Here is a 17,868-nt window from a genome sequence, read left to right on the forward strand (position 1 = left end):
CTATACAATGCAGCAGTGGCGCAAAACACCAAATTCTTTTATGTATGCATAGAAGTGTGAACCTTATTTGGTTTATTATGAATCTGTGCGAGCACAAATTATAAATGTGAAGGGCCGCCAGTACTACATAATTAATGGGAAACATTACTTTGACTTGGGGAAATAGGGCATCAGCCATGTCTAAAAAATTTACATTACAGTACAAATGTAAAGGGTACATTCACAAAGCACCTTTCTAGTTTTATTGGTTGCAAAGCTGTTATTTTAAATGGTGACGTGAAATTTAAATTACAAGCAAAAAGATGTCAGGGAGTCACACACTGCATAGCACGTAACCCACCTGTTACCATTTCATCTGCATTTTCCACGCATGGGAATAAAGGTACAAGCCTGATTATGTGTAATTATTATTGTTATTGTGTGCTTACACCACTTTTAACACCAAAATTAACAGCTATACATGTTTTTTTGAAAAGCAGGTAAACCCACTTAAAAGTAAATGAGCTCCTTTCCCATTGCCGATAGAGAAGTTTAACCCTCTGTTTTGTTCTCGCTGTGATCTTGTTGAATGCCATAAACACACCGCCAACCGGGGCGCTCTCTCACCTCATTGTCTTGACAAATTAGCGTGTTCACTTGGGGTATGATGTTTCCACAAAACCTAGATACTGTCTATGTTTCTTTCTGTTAACACAATTTAATGACAGCAAATCAGTTCACTAAAGATTTTGTAACAGTCTGTCACAAATTACAGAGGCATTTTTTAATATTAATTTTTTGATTTTGTTAAAAAAAATTGGCCCCTGGCCAAACGTACTTGCCGTCTTCTGCTAGGTGGATATCTTGTCCTTGCAGAGATGTGGTGGTCGAATAATTTACATTAATTAATTAATTATATCTATTTATATTTCTTGATTATTATTTTTTTGCTCAAATCAGAGGTCTTTATGTGTCTATGTCTGCTTCTCACAGGAAGAGGTAAAGAGGTTGCGTGTTCATGTGGAGGAGGTGATCAAAGAAAATGAGAAACTCCATGATAAAATTGCAAAGATCGGAGAGGTCAACCAGAAGGACTGGTAAGGAGAAATACTTTGTTTGTGTGTGTGTGTGGTTCAGCATGTTCAGCACTTGCTTTTCTATACCTCCTGTATTCTCTATTTCCCTGCTGCTTGCTCGTCTTTGTGTTACTAGAGCTTATACTGCATTGAATAATATACCAAAAGCAATAAAGCCTTTAAATTCTCCTCTCTGCTCCTATAAATTCATGATCACTTCTACTGCTTTCATGATCCCTCTGGGAATAATATTGCTGACGCCTACAAACTTATAGTTTTAAGTAATGGTTGTAAATAGCTTTGGTAAGTCACTCTCTTTTTACACAACACACCTGCAGTAAGAGACAGGGTGTGAGTGGAAAGTGGTACCTCTTATGCCCTGACCAATAAAAACATTTTAACATTGGCTCAGTGTGAGTGAGTCTGATATAAGCCCAGAGGCTTCCCTTTGTCAACTTGTTCACTCCATCTTGCATTCACTTGGACTGAACTACTTCAAACATAACATACATGTGTACATAACACAATGATTTTAAAAATTCAATTAAAAAACAAGACTTTTGGGTGGTTACAATGATCCATATATATGCAATATGTAGTATCAATACATTTTGATACTACACTGTATGTTAGTGGATTAATTCATTTTATAAAGTTTAGAGGAACCCAGTTAGATCTTTTCACCTGCAGGAAATGCACCCAGGTACAAAAGCTAGCACTACTTAGGACAACTGTGGACATGATGTACTGATGGACATGGCATGATCACAAAAGGTGAACTTCAATGCAATACTACATTAAACTCATCTTCTAAAAACACAACCTCTCAGAATCACTACCAACTACTACTGCACATTCTACAGTACAGATGATTCCCCTCTGTAAAGTTGGAAAAAGCATTTGATTTTGATGAAATTCGCCACTTTTTGCTCTGAATTCTTCCACGTATGTCTTGAAGAACCTAAAAAATCCTGAATAAACGTGCTTTGTATTATTTAGAAAAGAATTAACTTGCAAGTTGGTCTTTAAAAGATTACATTTGGGCGGCTGGGGCTGAGGGGTAGAGTGGTCGTCCTCCAACCTGAAGGTCGGCGGTTCGATCCCCAGTCTGAACCATCTGCATGCCGAAGTGTCCTTGGGCAAGATGCTGAACCCTCAATAGCCCCCCATTAGAATAACAAAGTGCTGCAAGTAGATGCACTGTATGAATGTGGGTGTGAAAGGGTGAATCTGTAACTGTACTGTAAAGCGCTTTGAGTGGTCATCATCAGACTAGAAAAGCGCTATATAAATACAAATCCATTTACCATATCCATTCTTAACCTTCTCAAAAAAACATGGCGGGTCTTAAGGTAGTTTAAATTGACTTTAATTTAGTATTACATACTAGTAAAGTATAATCTTCAAAGTAAAAACGATTCCGTTTTCATAAAGAACGTATTCAGTAGCAATTAAAAGAGGGACAGCTTGTTTTGTCATAATTTTTTTTATTGCTGTTTTCATATTATTCAGCCCTCTGCTAACTCATTTTAAACTTTCCCTCTTTCCCTCTGCAGTCATCAGCTACAACAACAGGCCTTTTTGGTGCTACAAGAGAACCAGGTTTTGATTGATCAGCTTGAGGCGCAGCACGTTAAGGCCAAGGCCAACCACAGCAGACACCACTCTGAAGGTATACTGGGTACAGTCTGAGATTTGAAGATGTGAAAATTGAATCAATGCTTCATAGGTAAATGTAAAGGCAGCTACACATAACAATCCTTTGTGAGTAAATGTTTAGCATTCCTCTCTTTCACTGTGGTCCTGTGTCCTTTTCTCTGTTCTGTGCTGCTTTCAGTTAGACAGTGTTTTATACTCAGTGTTTCCTCTCCTCTCTTTCCTCTCTTTGTAGTGTCCAAGGTGTCTAAGCAGCTGATGATGTTAGAGGCAGAAAATCAACGTTCCCAGGAGGAACTGAAAGAGAGCAGGAGGGAGGCGCAGAAAAATACAAGGCAGGTCCAAGTCCTGCAGGCCCGCCTGAAGGATGCTGTCACCTGGGACGAACACTGCAGCATTGCTGGGAAACTCAGAGGGTATGGTGTCTCATTCCTTATCTAACATATGAATAAGTCAGTATTAGCAGCTGTTCTGCTCCTGAGCAAGGGCACATTTATTTTCAGGAGACAAAAAAGAAGAAACAGGAAAACAACAGTTTATATTGGTGACACATTTTCACTGGATGTTTGTTAGGAAAAGGTGAACATTTCTGGGTCCACAGTCTCAACCAAAAACACCTGGTGTAACCCTTTAGCAACTATTATCCATGCAATGGAAAAGATGGAGCTGACTCCTCACTGTAACATGTTCAAAAAAGGATCCATGAGTCTAAGAAGTAATTTGTGGGTTTTATCAATATTATAGACTCCTCCCTCTGTTGGTTGTATAATACAAAATGTTATGGTCAACAGAAAATATCTGAGCCCTATTCCCTTTATTTGTCTGTAACCCACCAAACTAATTGAGCTGGTGATTTAGAAAGGAGGAAACCAAACCCCTGGACCCCATTACACGGTAACGGGGGAGATCACTTGGCAAAGTTATAATAAAAAAGGCTCCTGCAGAGTTCTTTATCGTTATCCGTCAAATATGTTTGATGACTCGTCTAAGTTCAGCTCAGTTTATTATTAATTCAGTTGATTTTCAGCATATAAAAAAAGACAAGAAGAACAAACACTAGTAGGATCCGAGGATTTTTCATTTTTAATTGCTATAGAAAAGCACTGGGATATTATGAATACAATCACGTAGTCGGACAGAAGCTGAAAGTGTTTTGTTTAGAATAACAATTTTAACAGAATATTGTGCTTTCCAACAAATCATGCAAAATATGCATTGTAAGGATGCAAGCTAGCAGGATTATTACTACACAAACAAAACTCTTTATACTGGTGCTTAAAAGAGTCCTGGACACATCTTGTTCATAAGTGTCCACCAAGTACCAGATGTCGTGTTATAATCTTCTCTCGCCTACTCAGGCAGCTGGAGCAGCAGGAGAACAGCAGCAAGAGCACGATGGACGAGCTGCTTCTGCGTGTGTCCAGTCTGCAGGAAGAGAGCAGGAGTCTGGCTCTGGACAAAGCCAACTTGGGCGCTGATATAAAGAGGATGGAGGCTGAGCTGGAGCTCTGCAGACAAGACAATAGGTACCAAATGTTCCATGTTCATTGTCAGCTTTTGTCTGTGTGGATGCCACACAAAATCTTAATGAGTCTGACTTCTCGAAGTTATATTCGTGGTCAATTAAGTCATCCCATGATCAATTGCAAATTCTCTTTGTATTATTCGACCTAACGTTATCTAAAAATGTGTCAAGTAGAATCAAAACAAATTAGGTTACAGTTGAAGTCAATAAGAGAGGATTGGCATAGTATAAAGCCATTTTATTATGTCGTTGAATTCAGTACATAGACTGTTCACCTGTTGTCCACCCACAAGTGTGCTCTCACCCTTTTGCTTGTTTGAGAGTCTTCTGTGTGGGAGTAAACACACTGTGTTTGAATGACATCTCCCTCAGTATGGTGTTCATACTGTTGCACCAGTACATGCATGGCAACTCATATGCTGTCTTTTCCTTATTAGTGCATGAAGTTCTAATGATCTTGCATAATCTTTGGTATAGCTCTGCCTAGGTAGGGAAGTGCAGTCAGGTTGTAGAGTTGGTTGTGAAGGTTATGATTAATGTGAACCTTCTCATTCTGAAGTTTGTAGACTGTCAGGATGTGTTTGTTTGATTAACCAACAGTGTTTTCACCCTGTCTGTTTCAAAGTCTCATTCAGCAAACTCTAGTTTCTCTCTTCTGTACTGTGATTCCTGTTCTCTCATCTGTCCTTTCCCTAATCTTTGGCCACATTTTTTTGTCCTGTATTTCTCCTAAATCTTCTCCCTTCTTCAATATGCTCCTTTGTTTTACTTGTTTCTCCTTTTTTCCATCACTCTTTAATTCTCTTTCACCCATTCCCTTCTTATCTCTTGTTTCTCCATCATCCAGGAAGGCTGGGCGGAGGATGTGTGTATTGAAACTGCAAAAGGAAGAGTGTGTTTTAAAGGCGGAACAGACTCGGCAGTATCTCGGAGCTGTCATGTCTCTGGCGGACCACATTTCCCAGGAGAGGGACCAACTACAACACATGGTACTACTTATACCGCTAATACAGTATTATATTGTTTAATTCATAGTACACATGGTACTACGGATGTCCTATAGGCCAAATAATACCAGGTTTGTATTTCACAGTAGTATACACCGCGTTCCACATTATTATGCAGATTGGATTTAAGGGTCATAAACATTCATTTTTTAGTTTTTGAATTAAACTCATGGATGGTATTGTATCTCAGGGCTATTTGGATGATTGAAATCAATCTCAGACACCTGTGATAATTAGTTTGCCAGGTGAGCCCAATCAAAGGAAAACTACTTAAGAAGGATGTTCCACATTATTAAGCAAGCTACATGTTTCAGGCAAAATGGAAAAGAAAAAGGATCTCTCCGCTGCTGAAAAGCAGCAAATAGTGCAATACCTTGGTCAAGGTATCACAACATTGGATATTTCCAAAAGAATTGCGCGTGATCATCGGACGGTGAAGAAATTTGTAAGAGAGCAGCCACTAAAATGCCATTGAATAGCAGAAAACAGGTGTTTGAAGCCGCTGGTGCCTCTGGAGTCACGCAAACTTCAAGATGTAGGATGCTCAAGAGGTTTGCAATTGTCCTTAAACCTTTTATTCGTTCCTCTAAACCAAGCTCACAAGCAAAAAAGGTTGCAGTGGGCTCAGGACTACATGAAGACTAAGTTCCAAACTGTTTTGTTTACGGATGAGTGCCGTGCAACCCTTGATGGTCCTGATGGATGGAGTAGAGGATGGTTGGTGAATGGCCACCATGTCCCAACAAGGCTAAGACATCAACAAGGAGGTGGCGGAGTCATGTTTTCATGGGGAGAGAGCTGGTCGGCCCCTTCAGGGTCCCTGACGGTGTGAAAATGACCTCGGCAAAGTACGTAGAGTTTCTGACTGACCACTTTCTTCCATGGTACAAAAAGAAGAACCGTGCCTTCTGAAGCAAAATCATATTCATGCATGACACTGCACCATCTCATGCTACAAAGAATACCTCTGGGGCATTGGCTGCTATGGGCATAAAAGGAGAGAAACTCATGGTGTGGCCCCCATCTTCCCCTGACCTTAACCCTATTGAGAACCTTTGGAGCATCATCAAGCAAAATATCTATGTGGGTGGAAGGCAGTTCACATCCAAGCAGGTGCTCTGGGAGGCTATTATGGCATCCTGCAAAGACATTAAAGCAGAAACTATCAAAGAACTCACAAGTTCAATGGATGCAAGAATTGTGAAGGTGATATCAAAGAAGGGGTCCTATGTTGACATGTAACTTGACCTGTTAAGATGTTTTTGATTCAAACTTTTTTTGATTTCAGTAAATATGACCTTAATGCTGCAAATTCAACAAATTAAAATTTTTAGTTCTTTACAACCTATAAAATATCTTGAAACTCTGAAAATCCACCAATAACAAAATACTGTTATCATTGGGAGGTTTGTTCAATAAAATTTGAATTATACTCTAACAGTTGATGACTTGAAAATTATACTGACTGGATTTGCATTACTATTTAGGAAAATCTGAGCAAAGTGTAATCTGCATAATAATGTGGAACGCGGTGTATTATATTCCCTTGACACTTCTGTAATTGCAGGGAAATGAGGTATTACATAACATTTATTTTTTTTAATTTTTTTTATATAGGTATTATTCTTCTCAGAAGTGTGTCTGTGGGAATTTTTGCCCATTCATCCAGATTGTACATGGAAAACATCCATTTTTGAAGCCAGACACTAATGTCGGACGAGAGGGCCTGGCTCGCCATCTCCGTTCTAGTTCATCCTAAAGCTGTTGGATGGGGTTGAGGTCAGGGCTCTGTGCAGGCCAGTCAAGTTCTTCCACAGAAAACTCACCTAACCATGCCTTTATGGACCTTGCTCTGTGCACTGGGGCAGATTCATGCTGGAACAGAAAAGTGCCTTCTCCAAACACATATTTGGAAGCATAAAATGACTTGCTAAGCTGAAGCATTAAGATTTCTCTTCACTGGATCTAAGGGACTTAGTCCAACCAATGGCAATGGGACTGAATGCAACTCCTAAATTCGATGAATACGAGTGTAGTAAACTTAGTCCACGAGTGCACATAGAATAATAATATTCATGTTGGAAATCTGTCCCAGACTAGTGCAGGTGTGGAAAATATACAGACTGCCAACTCCATGCTACAGAATTTTGAGAAAATGGTGCATTCACTCCAGGGAAGAGGATTAAATATACCCTCACGTCAAGTAAACTAACTGTTGTAGCTTTATTTTTAGCAGGCTGCTGACAGACGCCCAAACAAGATGACAATTAACAGAAAATGAAAGCCTTCTATTATTTTCCCTAGGCCTCAGTTTGGTTAAAGATAAAAATCGATTAATTCTAGTACCAGTTTACCGGTACTGAGAAAATAAATGATTAGAAAAAAGGAGAGCCTTAACAAAAATAATAAGTTTGATTTTTAGCCATTTTATTTACATTCAGCATAAAAACTAAACAAATAGGAAAACGTGCTGTGGTTGTGGAACCCTGTCTAGATAAACAGAAGACTGTAACATCCCATTAAAAATATCTTTTGTTTTCTCAAAGGCTTGATACCTTACTGGAATCACAGCTTATCTTGTAGTGTCATAGTACTTAGCTGACTCTTGAGACCCGTATAACTGTTCATTTTATCATTTATTATTGTAATATTGTTTATTGTAATATATTTCCCCCTTTTATTTAAACATATACGTTAATACTTTGATCACTCAGGCCTTGCATTTGGTCTCCCTGATGCAGTGTTATCAGCATAATATACACTCATAGCCATAATATACAGGCTTGCTTAATCAGGAACTCCAGCTCAACTGAAAGAGAAAATATCAGTAAGCAGAGAAAGTACTGCAGTTTGTACTTGGCTCAGTTGGCAACGTGCCTGGAAGAGGAATGGAAAAAGTTTATCTTGTAAATGTTAATAGATGCAGGGACTTTGCCATCGCTAACTGTTTAAAGGGTCAGCAAAAACCCACAATGTGGAGAAGGTCAGACTGACACCATATTCATGGTAATGGGTCTAAAGCTAATAACAACCAGCTGTGTGTGTGTGTGTGTGTGTGTGTTTGTGTGTTTGTTTGTATAAATGTGTTGTTTTTGTGCTGCAGCGTAGTTTATGTCCATTAACATTCTGTCCAATTTAACTTTGATTGTATGACTTCATTAATGGACTGTGATTAACAGAATAACAATATTTTATGTTCATGTCAATAGACAGTTTGGTGATGTTCCCTTTCGAAGCCAAACATGCAAACATGAGCTTATTTAGCTTTGTATTGTTTTATCTGTGTTGCTTTATTTCTGTGTATTTTGTAAAGTACTTTGTAACTTTGTTAAGATAAGCTTTATATTATTATTTTTATTATTTAACATTATTTTTTTTGCATTTAGCCTTATGTATAATAGTATTTTGAACCATTTTATTATATGATTTACTGACAATTAAAATCCTCCTTAATAAAGCTGTGCAGGTGTGTAACTACTTTTAGAGTTCAAATTATATAAAGACATGTGAACTTTACTTAGTACAGACCTTATGACATTGATATTAAGTAAATATTGCTTGTTGTTTTGTATTTCCTTTTTTATATCCTGAACATTAACAGTTCTTGATCTTTGATTATATTAACATGTTAATGGACAGTTTGTGCCAGTGTTCGTGCCCTACACATGACTACTGTAAACTGGTTACAGTTTCAGCAGTCTTTTCTTCTTTCCTGTCATCCACCTCTCTCATAATCCTTTATTTTCTTTCATCCTACGTGCGTTCTACCTCCCTCTGTGCTCCTCTCTTAGATCAGTAACCCCCCGTCTTCCCTCTCTCCCTCTGCAGGCTTCAGACCTTCAACAGGAAAAGCAGCACTTCATCAGCAGAATTCTGAATGGCACAGTTCGATTTGGAAAACTGCGGGAAGATGTCAAAGTAAGATCATTTATTCAAACATTACTTTGTCAAGACATCAACCCCTTTAAAAAGGCTCGCTCACTGCCTGACTGCCCTGCTTGCTGTGGTAGGTTTGTCTTTTAGTAGCCTGCATCGACTATTGAGGTATTAACCTGAGCTGTTGAATTAAAAGATTTGCTATAGCTCTGTAAAACTGGCCTGTTAAATAATACCCAACTATGCAAACTTGTGATGCTACAACTTCAGCTCAGCTGGTTCCTCAATGGACCAGACTGGAACATTTCACCTAAATGTCTATTTGCCCAGGATGACCCTCCACTTTACTCCCTATTGATCAGTCCACTCTTCTGGCCTGATGAACCATCTGTTATCGGCCGTCACTACTCAGAAAGTACAAATTGATGGAGAGAAGTGCCTCTCAGATTGACATCTCCATGAGCTCATTGGGTGTCTGAGGACTGTATTTTTCTAACTTGTGTAGAATCACAACACACTCAGTGATCAGCAATGACAGCAGTGGTACTGTGTGTACTTTTCTCTTTGACTTTGGTCCAATAAACTCAGAGTATCCTTGTCACACTGCTGCGGTTGGTTATCCAGCATATGCACATATATCTGTGGTTAATGCACAGTGCCCTATCCTGGAGGTATAACTCCCATATCCACGATACTATTTTAGCAGCTGGAAATAAACAAATTCACGGTTACTTTATGGTCCATGTGTGACATGTCAGAACTGAGAGCTGTATTGTGATGTTGGAAGGTGGTAATCTGAAGGACCAGTGTCAGGCAGGTAAACTCTGGGGAGAAGTATATGTACACTTGATGAGTAGTATAATGCAAATGTGCAGACAAATTGCAGGGGTAAAGGGTCGAACATACTTTCTGTGTTTGCTAAGTGTTACGTACTCGCTTCAGTCACAGATACATGCACACAGTTCCATTGACTCTAAAACGAGGGTCGGCGGGCCATGCATGTGTACGCGGTCCCACATTTCATTCCAGTCAACGGAAATATTCTACACAGCCCCTATTAAAGTCAAAAATGTTGGGCTGCTCAAGGACGTCCACACAGGGGCCTGTTCGTACCTAAGCAGACATGGGTGGATAACGACATTAATGTCACCAGGACCATAGCAGATCCCAGTGGAATGGCGCACAAGAAAGCTATGAATTTGGCTCAAAGGGTGCAGAATCTGATGCAGAATCCTGTTGCAGCAATTTTGACTTCAAGCAATTTTGAAAATACTTAGTTTCACATTAAACCTATCGCTTGGTTCAGTTGTGCTCTTAGCGGTTGTTTGTCTGTTAAATATCCCCTCATATTTTATTCGGTCTGATAGATCTCACTCCTGTTGAATGTTTTTGACCATGGATGTTTTTTCACTAACAAGTCAATGTTTGTAATAATCAAAATGATCATAGATGAACCTGTTTTCTCCTCATCTATTCTCTGACAAAAACAGCCTTCGCTCTCCATAGGAATAAAATGGAACCTAATGTAGCGAGTCACCATGGAAACCTTTTTTTCCTACAGTGCCACCTTGGTCTGAAAATCTCCACGGTATCATTGACAGTATTCTGCAACACCAGTTAGAACACCCACCATTTGATTGTTTGTTTGTAAGACAGAATGTAAACATGATCATTAGTGTGGCAGTGTTGGTGCCTTGCTCAAGGGCCAGGGATGTCTGTGTGTTCCAGCTATCAGCAGCTCCTGTCACTCGAGCCACACCAGAGAAAAACATCTCAGTGGTTCTGACAATCTTATTAGTGTCTCTATAGCAACAGCCCAGAGAGAAGGAGCTCTGTGTTTTTGTGTGTGTTCTGTTGGTGGTGATCAGACCATTGAAAGAGGAAAGCTGCAGCTGTATAGGAGGACATCATTTTCTTTCCTCCTTTTATACTGGATTTGTGTACTCTCCACCAGAGTATCAAGAATTTAATTAAAATGGCATGTAAAGGTGGAATTTCACTTCTTCAAAGTGTTGCAGATGTTAAACTGGAACTTAATGTGATGATTTGTCCAATGCCCCTTGTTAACCTGCCTGTTTGGAGTGGGATACTTGATTGTCTCTTTGAAGCTGGATGCAGCCTTCTTTCTGAAACTGTAAAAGCGGACTGCAGTAATTGAGCCGAGGCAAGTAAGACCTCCTGCAGGGCTCAGTCCACAGAGCTATGACGCCATGTCACTGGTGCTGCACAAGAGCTGTTTATTTAAAGTTCAGTGAAGCTTGACTCAGTACACAGAACCCTAAACTGGAAAATCAGTTGTTGCCGTTGTCGTGAACCCAACAGCGTATATACATTGATGAGTCCTAGCTGCCGCTGCTACAGGGGGCTGGTTGAATGTTTATTTAAAGTTTATTATGAACGTATTGTAAGTCCAAATTACGACAAGTTCACTGCTTGTGTGCATTGTGCGTGTTTCCGGTGTGTGCCTGTTCATGTGAACGCGCCTCCAGAGGATGATGTAAGACTTTTAGGCTAAAATCATGATAAAAATGACGCTGATGTGAGAGGAATATGAATGTCGTGGCTTCCGGACACTTGGATAGCACCACAGGAACAGTATGGAGTCATTTTATGTTTTTTTCTGTTTACATTTACTTCAATTGTATTGGATTTGGCTGCACACTGTTTACAGAACAACACTCTGTAGCAGTCATTGGGGGCAGGGCAGTGTGCCTTTAGTCTGCAGACAGAGTTGGATCCATCGTCCATGGATACATTTCAGCACTGGTCATCAACTGGCAGCCTGCGGCCTTTAAAATGTGTCCTGCCAGATCATTTAGTTTAGTTGTTTTTATTTCATCATGTCAGACTGACATAAAAACCAACCCTATCCCCATTTACGGGCATCCTGGGTGCTGATCTCTGTCAAGGCAGCAACATTCATATAATCACTTCCTGTTTACAAAGTTTGTTGCTGCAATGCTTCACATAGAGCTCATTTACAGAGCTTTTAATCTAAAAGTTTTGAACTGGGATCGGAATATGTGGTCGATGTTTAACAGACCTCTGAAATAACCAGCATGCGTTGTTAAATAAATGACACCAGTTAAGTTGATCATTCAAACAAAAGCCACACACATGAACAGTAATACGGAAAATTCACTGAGGTAACGATGTTCACCATTTACAGATTATAAATAATACATGACCCTCATGCTGGACAAGAGGGATGGTACTGCCTAAGAGATAGAAGAAAAGAAAAGGATACCGTTATGAACAGAAATTAATTCAATTTCAACAATCCTGATTCAAGTCTTATCACCACATAACCTCACAACATTTGAAAGTCCTCAAATTAGACTTTAAATAGCTTTGATATTAGCTAACTAGCCCAGTCCATATTTTTCTTTTATCTACTACATATGGTGATTTACTTTATATCAAGTCACATCCATCTCAAGAAAAAAATAGTAAGATCAGTGAAGATGATAAAAATATCCTAGTGGTGGAAATAAGTCAAATGTAGCCTGGGTTTAACACTCCAGCAGTTAATCCGATAATGAAAGATTTTGTATTAGTGCTATGACACCTGCACATAATCTCACCAAATGTCAGCTCCCTGCCTGATGAACTCTCAGCCTGTATGAGTTCCTGGATTTCAATCATTTTTCCTCAAATGACAAAAAAGTCCAAAAGGAGGAGGCCACAGGATAATTAATTATCCATATTAAAGCTCAATTATTAATCAAAATCAAATATTACCATTTTACCTGGCTGGATTTCCACAACCCTCTGTACTTAACTGCATCATATTGGGGCTGCAGAACTTGATGAGTTGCTCATCCTTACAACATTTAGCACATGGGAATTTAAATTAATGTTTATTTTTATATCTAGCTTTAATTATTTATAAAAAGGAAATGAAATATAGAAATATCTTATTCCGACAGACTCTTTCTTTTTAGTACCCACCCAAAGAACTCACTCAGCTTAAGCTTTTTTTGTGCTGCATGTTGCTGCCTTATGAATTGAAAAGTGTTTGCTATAGAGAGAGAACAGATTGTGAATACATTATTCATGTATAATTAAAATTAATGTCACCATCTTTTTGAAACACCTGAAAATGTTGAATATTTTAGTGAGTGCATGTACAAATATAACCGGGTCACAAGTGTGCATGACCAGTGCTGCTTGACGTCAGCCTGAGATGAATTACATTGACTAGAAATTACTTACTTACATTATAAGTCTTCAATTCTTTCTTCTTCAAGAACTTTTACAACCTTAATCATACGATTTTATGATTTTTTTATTTTACCTGTATTCTGTCACTTTTGATCCTCATTATTCTTATCTCTATTGGTTAAATTAAGGGCATTTATCTCATCAAATCAGTTTGTGTAATAATGTCAAATAAAGGTTAAGTGTTTTTAGAGCACTCTCCTGCTTAATAGATGAAAACTAGGCAGTGAGTTGAATCAAGGATTGCTTATTATCACATCTTGTGCTTGATAAACTGCATTTCACTACAAACTGTCAACTCAGTAAGTAGCACTGTTTTCAAAGAAAGAAACATTCAGTATAAAACTGATGACCAGCAGTGGCCAGGACAAGGAACGTTGATTTAGAGTTGTCTTATGTTTGGACACAAATGGCAATTATGTTTTCAGACAGAAGAGTTTTTTATGGAACCTGTTACTAAGCTGAGAAAGTTGAAAGGCGGGTCCTCTAGGAAAGTACAAACAGCAGGACTAATGCTCCACTGTGAACACTACTGTCAAATAGCTTTGGAAGTCAGGCAGAGAATAAAATCTCTTTTGACTGTCTGACCTGCCACCGTCTCTCATGTCTTTTTCTTTTTTCTGTAACCTTTTGTTTTGTCTCTGTCCTGCTGGTCACACTTTATAATTCAATGGCGTGACTTCATTACTACCTGTAAAAACCTTGTTGTGCTCTTTGGAGACATCTGAGATATCTTTGGAGATATCACTTTTTTATTGACAACTGACCTTGTGCAATCAGATCTTATTAACCTTTGGGATGTTCAGAGAAGCTTTTTGTTAAAAATGGGAAAGGAGACTTCGGATTGGACAACATTGGATTGGAGAAAATGGACGTAGAGTGTGCAAAATGAAGCCAATATGAAAAGCACCTGAAACTGAAACTCTCTCAAATGTCCAGCAGAGGGCGCCTGCATTGATGATGATTGCAATAACAAGTCTGTTTCTATGAAAGTCCTGAGAAATTGACACTTCTTCTCTCCATATTTATAACGTGAGTGAGCATTAAAGTTTATAGTCTCAATCGTAAGTTTCAAGACTTCTTAACAACATGATATTCATTTTGTAAATTATTCTTCGATTTAGAGTCAAATAGATAGAGTAAGATTGACAGCCAGTATGGTCCAATAGAGGCAGATCGTAAGTGGTGGTTGGCATGTAGTTTCCTTGCACTCTCTATCAGGCTCACCCACCTTCCCCAAATATGGTCCCTTCTGGTTTTCAAAAAACAAAGATGGCGCAAGACAAAATTCCCAAACTCAAGCCTTCAAAAGTTCACAAACCAATGGGTGACATTATGGTGGGTTACCACTTGCTAGTGTGACGCAGCCTGACTCGGAGCTTTGTCAACAAAGAGGGAGACGGACGAGGGATGAACAAAAACAAGTATTTATTATAACACTAAGGTTTAACAAGCCAAAGTCAACAACCGAGTGAAGTACAGCCGTCTGCAGCCGGGAAGGGATTTCCCCCCCCAAACTGGAAGAGTAGTCTTGATATACCCAGCCCGGGCACAGGTGTGGCTCATCAGGCCTGATGACCCATCACTCCCACAGGACACCTGAAAGACAACCAGCAATAAAGAGAGAAGGACACCTAGTGGAGTGGAGGGTCGTCACACTAGTAATAGATTAACCTTTGCGACTGACTCTCATTTGTTGACAAATGGTATAAATGTAGTTACGATGACATCATTATGAAATAGCTTTATAACAATATAGAAAGATTAGCATTGCCTGATAAGGGAATATAGAGTGTGCCCTTCCAATCATTTTCATTTGGTGTGAAAGTGCAGATTAGCTCTCACCTTTTGTCTGAAGTATATCAACAGCCTTTAGTCCATTTGAGCGTGATGAGAAAGACCATGCAGAATATAAAACTGATCACAATATTACTGATTGTGTCACTTGTGTTTCATTTAAAAAGTGGATCAGCAGGCAGCAGCAATATAAATAATAAATACACAAGCTATTTTTAGAAAATAATCCTCAATTTATTTCATTGTCTAATAGCATCTTTAATCAGAAGTGTGGCACTAAGCTGATAGCTTCAATTAGTAGATCATAGAAAGAACCAGGGAAACATAGAAATAAAGGAGTGGGTAGATAGACAGGTGGAGAAACAGTGATGGAAATGTAAAAAGAAAATTAAGAACAACATCAGGGAAGGGTATATTTTGGAAACAAAATTTGTTTTGTTTCCAAAATGTTTCCATTTTCATGAAAAATATTCTTACCTGAAGTTTACCATTGAACATATTAAAGAGTAATCAGTCCAGGATCCTCACTTATCAAGGTTGTAGAGAAGACTTGCTTCTTATAATAAAGTGTAGCTTGAGTGCTTGTGTGTATAAACTAATTGGTAACTGTCAAAGGTAAAAAATCCCTCCAAACATCCACTGAGGTAAACCACCAAGCACAAGAACTGCAAGTTGCACTGCTGGAAATGTAACTCACTGGGCATGAATGCAAAACATCGCAGAAGACAGACTACCAATGTAGAATTTATATTGTGGCCACAGAGCTATAAGGAAAAATACTTTTTGAAATCCACAGCAGAGGCTTAAACCGCAGGAGGTGATAAGTTTGAAATTATATTGAAAATGTTTCATGATTGTTATAGCAACAAGATAGGTCATTGTGACTCCTATAAGTCAAAACTCCAGATGCTCCCCTGTGGTCACATGGGGCAGCACTTCCCTCACACTCAAGATGTCCCATACATTTCCCTCTATTACCTAACTTTTATAGGTATATGATACTATTACTAGTGTCATGTTGTACATGATATTTGGTTTAATATCAAAAGAATCTCAGCTTAAATTTACTTGTATTTACATTGAGACCCCCATCTTAAAAGTTAACATTACATTTTTTAGATGAATAACCTTTGCTTGAAATGATTACATCAATCCTAAAACCCACTGAAATCCACTGAAACTCCAAAATATAAATTTTTCATTCATGATGCTTATCTTTTATTGCAGCCTCTGTCAGTTTTGGCTCCTTTCCTTCTCTACGGGGGGTGAAATGCTAATCTGTTGGATCCCAACAGGCATTTTGTTATTTGTTTGCAAACCCGACACAAGCCCCATGCAGTTAATATGAGCTACACTGAGATTGTGTTACCCTGTTACACTGTCCCTGACATGCATGGCTATTGCTTGGTTTCCCCAATATGCATATGCAGTGTGAAAAACCAGCCCAGTCAATGTGGCCAGCCTGAACCATAACTGAATATCATTTCAAAATGTTTACATCCACACTCTATATGTTATCTGGCAGACAAAATGTTTCTGTAGACTTCTGGGTTCACTCTGCTGATCAATAAATATAGTGAGCAGCCATGACACCACCTCCACTGTTCTTCACAGACGAGCCTGTATGATTTGGATCATGAGTGGATCCTTTGTTTCTCCACACTCTGGCTTTTGCATCACTTTGATGAAGATTCATCTTAATCTCATCAACCCATAAAACTTCTAAACTCTACCTGTGCACGACCTCCAATCTGGCCTTTGATTCTCACTGCTGATGACTGACTTGCATCTTGCGGCCTCTGCTTCTCTCACAGTCGTCTCACTCGTGCCCTGTGGAGGTTGGGAGTCACTGCTGGTTGTTTTAGGGGTTTTCTTCACAGCTCTCACAATGTGTCTGTCATCATCTGCTGTTGTTGTCCTAAGCCGAACCTGTTTGGTGTCTGTTGCTCAGTTCACCTGTAGTTTTTGTCTTATTCAGAACTTTGCAAATTGTTGTATCCTTTTTGCCCAGTGTTTGTGAAATGGAATTCATTTTTCCTCTTTTGTCCAACAGAGGACATTCAGAGCTACTGTATATTTTATGTTTGAAGATTTACTCCAAAAGGCAACCTCTGGGCAATTTGAAACACCTGTTTATCATGTGATCTAATACCGTTACTCATTTGAAAAATGGGTGCCTTCAAACAAACGGTCCTTGTTGTTTAAAACACCTAGATGTTGACGATTTTTTTATTCATATATTGATCTTCAACCCAAATGTCCTCAGTGTAACATAAAGGCAGCATTGCCCATTCCAATTGTTTCTTAGGGGAACGCAAATAATTGACACAACCTTGAGGTGTCCAATAAGAAATCCAAATGGCTTAGGTGTAACAGTGTGTGCACCAAGGATAACTCATTTACCATTGTAGTTTTTATCCAAATTAGCTTTTGACAGCCGGTACTAACAGCCTCTATTTTCAACCCACAAAGAAATTGTAGTTTAACAGGTAAACATTGAAAAATGTATAAAAAAACCTAAGACATTAGGCCAATGGCACGTGTGTATTTGAGAAAGAAAAAGAGAGGAGGAGACAGGAACATTAAATAAGCAAAAGTAACAACCTCATCAGACATACTGCATTCTCAAAGTAACTTCTGTGACATTAAAACAGGTAACAAAGTGAAATTGCCAAATCACAGTTCATTTGGTACTCTTTGGTACTATATGTCGAAATGTGCTTTGCCATTA

The 17,868-nt window shown here is 38.9% G+C and overlaps 1 protein-coding gene across 1 annotated transcript in view; it reads left to right on the forward strand.

Annotated features, from left to right (window-relative positions):
* The window catches only part of cep89 (centrosomal protein 89), a 56,067-nt gene that overhangs the window by 12,157 nt on the left and 26,042 nt on the right, over nucleotides 1–17,868 (forward strand). Inside the window, exons 11-16 of the mRNA XM_061068712.1 lie at nucleotides 973–1,076; nucleotides 2,612–2,727; nucleotides 2,947–3,127; nucleotides 4,070–4,237; nucleotides 5,084–5,225; nucleotides 9,072–9,161. Coding sequence (XP_060924695.1) covers nucleotides 973–1,076; nucleotides 2,612–2,727; nucleotides 2,947–3,127; nucleotides 4,070–4,237; nucleotides 5,084–5,225; nucleotides 9,072–9,161 — 801 coding nt within the window. The remainder of the gene's footprint in view (nucleotides 1–972; nucleotides 1,077–2,611; nucleotides 2,728–2,946; nucleotides 3,128–4,069; nucleotides 4,238–5,083; nucleotides 5,226–9,071; nucleotides 9,162–17,868) is intronic.

The sequence above is a fragment of the Limanda limanda genome, chromosome 3 (genome assembly GCF_963576545.1).
Source record: "Limanda limanda chromosome 3, fLimLim1.1, whole genome shotgun sequence".
NCBI lineage: Eukaryota > Metazoa > Chordata > Actinopteri > Pleuronectiformes > Pleuronectidae > Limanda > Limanda limanda.